General features: G+C 44.7%; 1 protein-coding gene across 1 annotated transcript; it reads right to left on the bottom strand.

Annotated features, from left to right (window-relative positions):
* Positions 1-5,521: 5,521 nt before the first annotated feature.
* On the bottom strand, positions 5,522-7,768 carry lft1 (lefty1). The gene is made up of 4 exons (XM_026142338.1): positions 7,416-7,768; positions 6,964-7,210; positions 6,594-6,833; positions 5,522-6,185 (listed from the first exon to the last, which is right to left on the bottom strand). Exons 1-4 carry the CDS (start codon positions 7,678-7,680, stop codon positions 5,864-5,866), a joined length of 1,074 nt encoding a protein of 357 aa, XP_025998123.1. The 5' UTR covers positions 7,681-7,768; the 3' UTR covers positions 5,522-5,863.
* Positions 7,769-12,884: the final 5,116 nt, after the last annotated feature.

Genomic DNA, 12,884 nt, shown 5'->3' with positions numbered 1-12,884 from the left:
AGAATGCAAGCTTTGGGTTTACAGTATAATCTATAATACAACAGACACTATATTTTTATCGCTTTGTGTTGCAGGTTGTATATCAGGTCTTTTATTAAACCAACAGTGCAAAAGCTCTGAGCTTTTTCAGATTTGTTGTCTTTTCTATCTGACAGTTTTTAATATTTGTGTTTGAAAAATTGGGATTGTATTTTTTTTTGTCTCTATTAAAGTTAAAGAAGCTGGTATGCAGTGACCGTGTGTTTTGTTACAGTTCCTGTAAAATGTTTCCCTGTTTTTCTTTAGAGATAACAGAAAGAAAATCCCCGCTCGCGCCTGCGGCCGGTCTCTCCTTCAAGCTCGGGTCCTCTGCCAGAGGCCTGAGGGTCCTGCAGCATCCCAGCTGTTCCCAGGACTGCGCTCTTCTGCACAGAGATCTCCGATGTTCCCGGGATCTGCTGGAGCCACTGGGACCACCGTACCTCAGATTATTGTAATGCCTTGTTTACCAGCCTGGACAAATCATGTCTTTCTCGCCTCCAAGCTGTACAAAATGCAGCGGCCAGGCTACTAACACGTTCTAGCAAGCGAGCTCGCATCACTCCCATTTTATATTCTTTACATCGGCTCCCAACAGATTTTAGAATTTGCTTTAAAATTCTTGTTCTAACATACAGAGCACTCAATGGCCCCAGATTATTTATCCAAGCTTCTTTTAAAATTCACTGCTGCTCGTTGTCTCCGCTCAGAGTTTGTTGGTTTTTCCCCGTACACGACTGAAGACGAAAAGAGGCGGAGCCTTTCAGTCTGTGGCACCAAGGCTGTGGTTCACGTTTGGTTGACTCTGTGGAAACTTTGTTTAAACAGGCCTTCTGTTAATCAACACTTTATATTCTCTATTTTATTACTTAATGTTTTCTTTCTTTTAACCTTTGTGTGCAGCGCTTTGTGACTGCCTGTCTACGAAAAGCACTTAATAAACCTGACTTACTTCACCCTCCACATCCTCTCGAGCTCTTCTCTGAGCCCTTGGTATTTCTCCAGCTTCTCGTGTTCCTTCTTCCTGATGTTGCTGTCACTGGGAACCGCTACATCGATCACTACGGCCGTCTTCTTCTGCTTGTCTACCACCGCTATGTCCGGTTGGTTAGCCACCACCATTTGTCTGTCAGGTATTCACTGAGCACTCGGTCAGTTGGGGCCATCTTCGTGATGTATTCGTGAATGTTCGTTGTCTCATCCTGGATCGTGGTGCTGACACTCACCAGTCCCCGGCCTCCTTCCTTCACTTAGCGTACAGCCTCAGTGTGCTGGACTTGGGGTGAAACCCTCCGTGCATGGTCAGGAGCTTCTATCGCCTCCTTTGGCCAGCTTATTATCCCAGCAGGGTACCTGATCACGGCCAGGGCGTAGGTGTTGATGGATCTTGTTCTTCCCATTCAGCTGACTCCTCAGGACTTGCCTGACCCTCTGCAGGTACTTGGTGGTTGCAGCTTTTCTAGTGACTACACTTCTCCAGTCCGAACAACATCCCGATGTCATCGCTGTATATCCTGGTAGTGTGGATCAGTGAATCGATGTCTCGTTCAGTCTTGGCATACAGCTTGATGTCATCCATGTACAGGAGGTGGCTGACAACTGCTCCGTTCTGTAGTCTGTATCTGTAGCCAGTCTGGTCACTGACCTCACTGAGGGGTTCAGGCCTGTGCAGAGCAGCAGTGGGCACAGAGCATCTCCTCGGTAGATCCCGCACTTGATGGTGACTTGTGCTATGGGCTTGAATGTGGCCCATTGTTGTGCGCCACATCCCCATTGAGTTCCTGATGAAGGCTCTGCAACGACTCACAGCCTTGGCCAGCCGCTTGAAGAGGTACACCAGAGAGATCAAAGGCAGGAGAATAAACCAGCTGTTCTCCACAGAACCAGCAAAGGTGTACTCTCAGTGGCAAGGGAACAATAAGAGAACAGCACCACCAAGGCTGGAGACGGAGCAATACTGGAAGCGCATATGGGAGAAGGATGCAACCCATAACGGCAATGCTCAGTGGCTAGAGGATCTGAGGGCAGACCACAGCGACCTCCCTGAACAGGGTCAGTAACCATCACAGTGGCAGATATCCAAGAAAGGGTCTCCAGTATGAAGAGTTGGACAGCACCAGGGCCCGACATGGTTCACGCCTACTGGCTAAAGAAGCTAACTGCACTCCACGAGTGTCTGGCAGCACAAATGAACCAGCTGCTAGTTAATGAGAGACACCCGGAATGGCTAACCGAAGGTCGGACGGTCCTGATCCCCAAGGACCCCAAGAAGGGACCGGTCCCCTCCAACTACCGACCAATAACCTGCCTCAGCAACACGTGGAAGCTCCTGTCAGGCATCGTAGCGGCTAAGATGCACAGGCACATGGGTCAATACATGAGTGAGGCACAGAAAGGGATTGGCAAGAATACCAGAGGCGCAAAACACCAGCTACTGGTAGACCAAGCAAGACCAGACTGACCAACCTGTGCACTGCCTGGACTGACCCTAAGAATATATATATATAATCTAACATAAGTCATTTAGTGGTTACCTTTGGCTTTATGTTTGCACCCACTGTCCTGCTAGAAATGACATCCTTGACTGGCAGTTTTGTGCAGACCATCTTGCACAAAACTGCAAAAACAGTTTTGTTCAGCTTGTAGGTGTTTGTAATGAGAGCTTTAGCAAAGCAGGATTCTCAAAGTGAAAAACTGGAAACAACCATCAAGCTAACAACATTCACTTTGTGAACACATGCAATGACTGCACAAACTACTTATTCTGCAGCAAAGACAACTTTTAACACATTTCCCAGTCTAGCTAATACTGTTGCAGGAAATGTGTTATGAATCTTATGCACCATAAGTAACAGCTGACAGGTTTACAGTAATAGTGAAAGCCATCTTGGCTTTCTTGCTGCAGCTCGTCCTCTCCTCACACCTGAAACTGAGACTCACTCTGTGCCTGAAGCTGCTGTGCAGTGAGCCGCCCATCACACCGGCTGCTGTCCTCTGACTCAGGCGTGTCTTTGGCTCTGCAGACATCTTCCTGTCACACTTTGTTTCTGAGTGACTTTGATGCTGAAGGAAACTGGACTCGCTCACACTGTGACGTTCCTACTTTTCTGTGGCGGTCTGTGTCTCTTCCACGGTTAATTCCCTTTTTCTCACCATTTCTGTGCCAACACTTTCTGCAGTACAATACTGCTCAGCTGATGCTGTCCAGGGTCTGGTACCACAGTGTGCTCCAACACTACAGGCAGAGGGGCTGAAGTGATCCAGGAAAGTTGGAGCAGCAGCTTTCAAGGCCGTATCAACCTCCTTTACTGCAGCTTCAAACAGTTAACCCATGTTGTTCCCTGAAAAGGTCTTTTTGTATCGTTCTGAAACGGACATTGTGTTTCAGTTTTGGGATCATTTGTTTTAAACCTGTGGTGTTTCACCACTTACCTTTGTACCAGTTCAAGCTGTTCACTGGACCGAATGACTTCAACTGCAATAAATTACTGGACAAATCGGGCTGTTCTAAAACGCTGGAGCGTATGCCACATCGGGCATACACAGTAAACGTATTCCTTATTTGGAAATGAATTTTCTAGACAGTTTTTTTCTTATTGACACCAAATTTACTTTTTATTTGCATTTCCATAACATGTATGATGATCATAACTTTTGCTGGTTTTATTTAACAACAAAACTGTTTGTTTGTTTTTTGCATTGAACAAATATGCATGCTGAAAATGTAAACAAAAATCCTGCTTCATATTGGAAGTACTTTCAACAACTTAGTGCAGAAATCTGAACATCAGATTCATATAAATGGGAAAAATGAAAATATTGTTTTAAAACAAGAGAAATGAAAATCATGTAAGATCAGCATGTGCATTAACAACACCGAGCACGATGCTTTGCCAGAACAGGTACAGATACCACCTCCGTGACATCATGTGGTACTTGTACCTTGCAGTGCAGACATCAAGGAGTGTTGTGCTCCTCCACAAAAGCTTTGTGTGATTTGCTCCAGCGTTGCAGCTCGTCCTGAGGCTCAGTTGCAGATCTTACCATTTAGCTCAGACGAAACAGACATGCTGTCACACGTCAGTCTTATATTTGTTTAAATATACTTGAATCAAATGATTAGGTCATTATCAGGTCTCTGGAGAACTTCAAGACATGTTGAGGAGCTCATTTAGCCGTTTAAATCAGCTGACACATCTAAAACCTGCGGGACACCGGGACCCTCGAGGCCTGGAGTTCCCCACCCCCGGGTTACACCAATCGTAAAGTTTACCCGTGCTGGCCAAAAGCTCCTGTTTTAGTGTAGGATGTACCTTTGTGCTAACAAAGTCTTCCCGGCTTCTTAGTGATTACAAGCAGGCAACATCTGACATCTGTCCCGAGCTGCAAAACACGAGCAGCCAGAAACTGCAAACCTCCAGCAAGAAAACCATCTCCCCCAGACTCACCAGCATGTGAGACGCTGCATCCATCATGACTTCATCCTGTTGTCTTAAGAACAAGACAGTTTCTTCCACTTTTTCTTCTTTCACTGTAATGTATTGTTGTGTGGCCGATTTTGACTTTTCGCACAGCGCTAATGACATGAAAGGAAAACATGCACCATCCACGTGTATGTGAATGTGAAAGGCAAGGTTGAGCCACCACTGCTCACAATCACTTAAAATGACTGACAGTGATCGTGTCTCCTTTCCTGTAAACTTCACTATATAAAATTACTTGCAGAATCTTTTTTTTCTGTAAAAGGTTGAATTGTTACCCCCGTATCTACTGGGAAGGACTTTTGTGGTTATGTCATCATTTAAAGTGACATTTAATTCCAGCAGAATGGCACCATTGGTGAAGGACCACATCATGAAGCACCACCAAAGGTCCCGATAACTGCTGACCGAGTAATCCGGCCAAGAAAAAGACTGAATGAACAACAGAAGCATCTCAGAGGTGAGGCCGATACTGCATAAGTACTATTAAACATGTTTATATGCACATGTGAAGCATGTGTGGTCTTTCCTGTACCACCCGTGTTTCCTTTTCTTTTCCTGCTGAGGTGCGTGATAGATATTCACTCAGACAGCCAGCTGCTTGTCTTTGCAGCATGTTTACCCACATCAGCAGCATATTAGCGAATGACAAGACCTCCCAGTCAGGCAGCAAACAGTGCATTAGCTATTGGCTCTGATTAGTAATGTTTGGCCCTCTAAGCCTGCTGTAAACGCACGAGCTTCATGTGAATAGACTTCATGTTTCTCTGTAAGCACCCACGTAGCTCCTTCCCACTGCAAATAAAGCTCGTTTGACCTACATGACAGCGTGGCCTCAGTGTAACAGGTGTTATAAGTCATTAGCCAAATGATTTGCTCCGCATTACAACTTCCTATAAGTGCAAACAACAAGGCGAAAGACACAGGCAGCTGTATGTAACTACATTTGAATGTGATCATGAATGTGAATGGAGCCAGAGAGACGTGCCCGACAGCAGGGAGGAGGAGGAGCGACCAGGAGCTTTAAGTGAGACAAAATATTTTAATTTTCTAAACATAAACTCATTCATATTATTTACAGGTGGAAAATATAACACATCAAACAGAATTTGAATGACTCAACGCAGCTCACACAAATTCAAGTATAAAAAAAGGAAAAAACTATCAAAATGTACAAAATATATCAAAGTGCTTGTAGATGGAGTTTAGGCAGGAGTACTGAAACTCCGGGTAAAGGTCCTTTTAAATATAAAGTATCAGGTGTGCATTAAATATATCAACACTTCATTGAAAACAACACCACGCGTGTACTCAGAACACATCCCCGCCCCCAGTCTGGATTCTTACGAGCCTTTCCCGTGACTTCATACTATCGAGATGTTGTCCAAAGTGCACGCGCACCTTTCTACGATCATATTGGGAAATTCAGCCACCTCTATCTCGGTGTAGTCCCCTTTCTTCACCAGGTACATGATGGGTAAAGGCGCACTCTCGGACACCGTGCACCGCCGCTCGCCGTACCCGAAGTTGCGCTTGGGCTGCTTGCAGCCACCGGCGCACCTGAAAGCCTGGTACCCAGCCGGCTCAATGATCCAGTACTGTGTCCATGTCAGTGCGCGGAAGTTGATGAAGTACTCCTCTCTGCAGCAGGTGTCTTTGTTTTGGTTGTCGCAGTCACCGCGAGAGCTGAGGACGAAAAACAAGGAAAGTTAGCTGACAGCTGCTAGCATTAGCAGTAATGCGATTTAATTGATTTGTTTTGCGGGGGGGTCAGGTGCTCCAAAAGCTGTCAAAGGCCCCAAATTTCTTAGCTACACCCGTGCTTGCTATGCAGTGGTCAATTTATAGACTGGTTTGTGTTTTCGGTTATATTACTTCAAATGACTTTGGATCATTCGTGATAGAGAGCATATGGTGCTCTTCAGTGCCAGTCTGTAATTTGCTGCTAGATTTCTCTGAAGCACGAGAATCTGTAAACCTCCGCCCCTTTGCCACCACGCAACACTTCTATTAACGAATGCAAATGCTGACAGGTAAAAACAGCACAGGGTTAATTGTCACACTGACACAATATCCTGTATTTCGCGCCCTTACCCGTACTCTTCGAGGTTGAGTGTGTAGAGGACGAGCTCGGGCTTTCCCAAGGTGTTGTCCGTCTGCTCCTGGGTGGTAAAGCGGACACTCTTGGCCATCTCTGCCGCATAACTGCCAGGTCTCTCGCCCTCGATCCACACCTCCAGGTGCATAGGTGTCTTCTGCTGTGTCTTGGACCAATAGTGCACCGCCTGGGTGACATCAAAGCTCTTCCAGCCTGTCTCGTGAATGGGGATCAACCTGTAAACGCGATGGGGGCAATTCATTAAAGTGAGCTCCAACTGATAACTAGCGGAGAAGAATACCGCTGTCTTTTAATTAAGATAGCAAGTTGATGGGGGGGGGGGGGCTAATTTAACGGATCCCTTACCGCGAATCTACCAGCGACGTCCGGTTGGATCCGTTGGGCAGCACCTCCACCCAGTAGATGCTGACCCTGGCGTTGCTGACGGGCCGGTGGCTCTTCCTCTCCACCGTGAATCGTTTGTGGTGGGAAGCCCGCTGGTAGAGCTTCAGCTCGGCCATGGTCACCTCACTATTATCCGGGATCCTCGCCTCCATGTCGAACATCACGCGTTGCCGACTGGTGTCAGAGTAGACGTACTCCCCGGAAATATCTAAGACACAAACCATTTCCAGCTTTTTAGTCAATTTCGCCTCTTGCGAAGGTTAAAATGACGTTTTTCATGAATATACACTGGTGCGTAAAAGTGCACCGGGTGTTACAGCTATTATGCACGTAAAATACTCTACAGCAAAATCGTTTTCTTTTCTTTTTTTGAATCTGCATGCTCCATTTGTTAAACATTTAAAAGTGCCTACCTGCATTGCCGGGGATTCCTTTCAGGATGCCCGCAAGACTAGGCAACGATCTGCGCCTCCTGCTGTGGTGCATCTTCAGCATGCTCGTGTACTTATTTCTTATATGCGCCGGAATCACGAGATTTTCCACATCCCTTTTATGGATTCTAGGAACTTCATCCATCCCAAGCTTCTGTAGCAGTGCGTCCTTCATATCCTGATGCGTAAAAGCCTTAACGAGACCGAAGAGAGCGGCGAAAAGGACACAAGCCCGAAGGAAATCCATGACGAAAGAGAGAGAGAAGGAAACTTCAGTGTGACAGACGGCAGCACAGTAGCGCAGGAGAGACAGAGTGTGTCCCTCTGACACTCCTCTGGTCCCTTATATTGTTGCGGGTCCTCCCCGTCTTTCGCACTTTGTCGATGGGGGCAGGGACCCTTATCAGAACAAAGGTGCGACAATACAGCCCCATCCTAAACAGGATATCTAAGTGGCCATACTTCAAACAGCAACAATTAAGACTTGAGGGCCATCCGTGTAATTTCACCGCAGTTATGTTTGATGTGGCCAGAAGGAGGATTTCTTTAAAATCCGTTTCTTGCTGTGTATTTAAGTGACAAGACAATCACGTGATCTTTGTTTTATGTGCTTATATTTTTGCTTTTACTTGATTTTGAAAAGAAGAACACTGTGGAGAAGAAGGGTTTTATTTGTAGCAAGCTTGTCGTATTTGAAGTGCTGAAGAGCTTTTTTGGTTAAGTTGAATAAATGACCGTTGCTGTCTTTATCTGGACACTAATTTCTCTTAAATTGGAATACTGTCCTCCCACGGTGTGTCCTATGCAGCTACATATGTGCCTCAGACAGACATTACTTGACCCTGTGAACCTGAAGTGCCCTCTCCTCCTTAGCACCCTTGTCTGCACACACACACACACACACACACACACACACTCTGATGTGTACATTCCACTGGACAATGTCAGCCTGGGCCCAGTCTGGCAGCAGTTTGTCACACGATGGGCTTAACTTCTGTCTGGATGGCTGCAGAACCTTTTTTATCCAGCAAAAGGGTCTAAAACCAAGCAGCATGTTCACCTTGAGTCTATAACAAGCAAGGGAGTGAGTGGGTGGGGGGTCCATGGAGAAGGAGTGCAGGGCCTCGAGGGAGGAGGGGACGCTAGGGGATTAGATGTTTATTCGGACCCCTGTAACCCATTCTAGGTCCACTCCAGCAGATTAAAATTATTAGCCAAACAGACAGTTTAATCCAGGGGCTGTATGAGAAAGGGAGTGTGTGTGGGGGGAGGCAGGGGGTGGATGTGGATTGGGGCAGGCTCTTCACAAGTTGGTGATTATCTGATTCCATTGCGAGGATTTGCCTTGCCTTTTTTGTCACACAAACATTAGAAGAGGGTTGCTCTCACTGGCTGCCCAGAAGCTCCAGGCTCTGGTTGTGTATTGGCCGTGTTTGCTTAGAGATGTCAGACAGACTGAAGGAGCACACAGGAAGAGCAAATGACAGATGACTGCCAGACCCGCTTGTAGCAGCTCGAGAGGTTGCATCTGCCCAGTAAAGACAAATTATTAATTAGTGGCAGAGCCCCAGTAGCACATGACACGGTGCACGTGTGTTGTAATCTTTGAAATGCATTTATTGGAAACGGGCTCGGCGTGGCTGCGTGTGTGCAAAGGTAAAGTACGTGTAAGTGTGCAGAGGGATAATCAGCGGGTAACAAATAGATGTGATCCATCCTGTTTATTTCAGTTATACTAAAAACGTGCGTCTGTGTCGGGATCCTGCATTGCAGCTGGTTGTAAGTCAGCATCAGAAGCCTTTGGCAGGGTCCGTGTGCGCCTGTGTTTGTGTTCTGATTTTGATGAAGGTCAGGTTTGCAGTTCGGTTTGCTCCTGATTTGATTTTATCCTTAAAAAATGTTCTTTTGTGCACTTTTTTCATTATTATATATGTATGTGTGGCATTTGTCACACTGTGAGAGTTCATCGCTTCAGAATGGCACTGTGGTATAACAATACAACACAAACGTGTGCACGGTCATGCACATATCCAAAATCCCAATAAGCAGATATTTTATTAAAGTTAGCTTTAGAAGTTCACCGTATCACTTCCTGTAGTTTTTCTTTTGCTTTATTCTAAACTCTAAAAAATTCAGTTTGTTTAATAAAAAAGAAACTCGCTTAATTTTAGTTCATTCTAACAGCGTCAGTCTTTGGTTTCATGATATTTAATATGTATATATAGATATTGTGTTTTTGGTTGGGACATTTGACGTCTGTGGCATTCTTACAACCCAATTAGTGGAAACAACATTAGTCACCAGACACTTTGTTCATTTTATTCATTTAAACGATGAGACTCGTTAATTAGGCTTTAATCAACAGTCTAAAGAGACCATGTTCAGCCATTACCCCAAACTACATGTTGTTAACTCTTTGAGGTCTCAGTGAGGATTACAAGTAACCCCGACTAACCTGAACTCAGCCTAGACTCCAATAGTCCAACATCTGAGCCACAGAGGGGTGACGTCTTGTATTCGGCTTCTCTGGCACGCTTTAAAAACTATTTGAAATTGTTTGTTTCCCCAAAATATGAAATGCTTTTTTGTTTTCTTCAAAGATTACAGCTGGGATTAAATTAAAAATAAAAAGTATGCCCAAAATTTGATTACATGTACCTGTAAATGTTCCATGCCATTGGATAAATATACATTCAGTTTATGCCAAGCATGGTTTCCTTGACAATTCATTAACAAACAAACCTTTGACTTCATTTTTTTAATTTCAGTTGCATTTTAATCAAAAAATGTCATTTGTGTTTATCAGGGTTATGACTCATCACAGACTGTTACAGGGATCTTGAACATAAAATAAAGTGGTGTTGTTCGTGCACACTGATGGTATACTGTTACTTCTGTTTTCCTTCAAACACCGAAGGAAGGATAAAGCTGCTCAAAAGTGTATGCTAATGATAATAATCAGCGCATCCTCCATAACAAAGAGCCACGGGTGAGGTCCAAACCTGTAGACTGTCTGTGGTCAGCAGACATGTAAATTCCAAGCAAATCTTGTCCAGTCCAGCCAGATGCCAGTCTAAGTGCCTGCTCTCCACAGCCTAAAATACTCTGCTGTCCGCTCTGCCTCACATTACAACCCCTAATTTGGGAAATTAAGATGGCCTTTGTGTGATATTTCTCAGTCCTCCTTCCTTCCCATGACGCTCAGAGACGAGCTGCCTAGTTCAAAGCCGCATCTCATACACTCATAGGTGCCATTTCTTTTCAATCAAAGGCCCAACGAGCTCCTTCAATCCACAACGCAGGTGTTAATTAGTATCCGCCCATTTGCATTCAAAAGCAGTCCAATTTATAGGTCAATCCGTTCCATTTGCGCAGCATCAGACCTCCCTGTTTCTGCTTTGAATGCGTATACAGGAAGAGGGCAGAGGCGCAGTTTGGTTTGCGCATTATGTTGTAGCATCTCATTATTACGCGTCTCCCTGGGAACAAGGCGGAGCTGCTGCATGCTCCAAAAAGTCAATATTGAACTTGTGTTGGTGGTCACGGCAAAAGCCCCATTATGATGCGCTCGAGCATTGTCAATCACTGCTACTGGCCGCCTTATCTCCACGCCAAATATTTGGAGAAATGAACCGCACTAGTTTGCACATTAATGGTCCACACCAGCTCTTCTCTTTCAGCTCCCGCAGACGCGTCTGGATCTAAAGCTGGCTGCCAATAATCATCGATCAGTGCGTGACAAAGACGAAGCGCTAGACCCGTGCAGGGCAATACTGTTACTGCCCTCCGCGATGTCGACCAACCGCAGGACGGTTTAATTGCATTTCGCACAGCGAATGACGGATCAGTCAGCGCAGACATGCGCGTTGACCCCGCTGCAGACAAATGGGATCAGACACGTTTAATTAGGACTATCAGTACATATTTTCATTGGCTTTTAATTCATCGACAGTTGTGATGGACTGAACCATCGTGGCTCCTAGGAAATATTTCAAAATCTACAACCCGATGAGGGAAAATCTCACGCAAGAAATTCAACAGCTCTGTTGTGCAACTTACAAAAAGGCTCGTGGCTTTCAGTAGCTGTGCTGAAACGGTTTGTACAGCAGAGGACGCCGTGCGCAAGCGCGTAGAGGCTTTAAAGGAAACTTCCACCCCGAAACCCCCATTTGCGCTGTGCTACGTTCAAAAGATCCGATAATCATGACGACGTTAAATAGATAGCAGGAAGGCAACATCGACACTTGGATTGATAGCATCATCGAGGAAATAAATATATGAATAAATGTACACTTAGATCTCTTTATTGCCCTTATTGCTTTGTCCTATTCTAATTAGACCACTTGTGAACATAACAGTTGAACTGAATTGTTCATTGTACGTGACTTTTAACAGGATACTTGCAGTGCTTAAATTTATTAACCTCCTTGTCAAAAAACAAGAAAAATATCTCAGAAATCTGTCAAGCACTTGTTTAAAATGACCTTATTTATTTTATTTTATTAAGAGTAAATGTGAAAATTCATGGATAACAGCAATAATTGTAGTTTGGCATTAAAAGCAGCATTTTGATTTAACAGCTTGCGCACACTGGTCGATTAACCATTACAGAAATATCAGGAATGACTTTGGTCACTGTGACACTTTAGAGCAGAGATGCTGACTCGTTTTACATCAAGGGCCACGGGTAACCCACAGTGATCTGAAGTGGGCTGGAGGAGTCAAACTAGCCTTTCTGTGACATTTAACCACATTTAATCCCAGAGATATGTGCATAGAACATAAAGAATTTCAACAGCACACGTCCGTTTTTCTACATGAAAGATGTGTAAAATCACTGAAAACGATCATATTTATATAACACAGTTTTTGTTCATTCACAGAAAATGTTCTTTCCCCCCCAAAGTGTCCACAGTACACAGCGAAAAACAGGAAGTTGTCTGCCATTTATTTGTTTATGCATTACTTAAATACTTTGGTGTAGCATGAATGGCCATGCAGGAATCTTAGTCAGCAGAAAACGTCATATAAAAGTTATAAATACACAGTTTAAAATCCAAAAATCCATCCTCGCAGTCAAAGTCATCCCTGCAGTCGGATTGGAGGCTTTGGCGGGCAGATTCTGGCCCCGGGCCCTATGTTTAGCACCACTGATTTCAAGTAAGTGTTGCATAAACCTTACATGGGCTGGTGTTCTAATAGATGTGTAAAGCACTGTACGCCGTGAGCAACCATCACTGCTGTTTTACATGATATTCATTCTTTCACGACAAAATGACACCGGATTGATGCGAGGACAAAAAGAGTCCGAGTGTCGACCAGGAAGGATTTCACATTTCTACGAACTTTCAAGACCCATGTCACACAAACTCTGATGTGATCAAGTCTGCTGAAGGACAGAAGCATTTAAAAGCATTTAAAACTAACTATAGACGCTTTACATGAACATAA

This window comes from Astatotilapia calliptera, chromosome 15 (genome assembly GCF_900246225.1).
Source record: "Astatotilapia calliptera chromosome 15, fAstCal1.2, whole genome shotgun sequence".
Taxonomy (NCBI): domain Eukaryota; kingdom Metazoa; phylum Chordata; class Actinopteri; order Cichliformes; family Cichlidae; genus Astatotilapia; species Astatotilapia calliptera.
The sequence above is the reverse complement of the archived record's forward strand: the minus strand, read 5'-3'. Positions and strand labels throughout refer to the sequence as shown.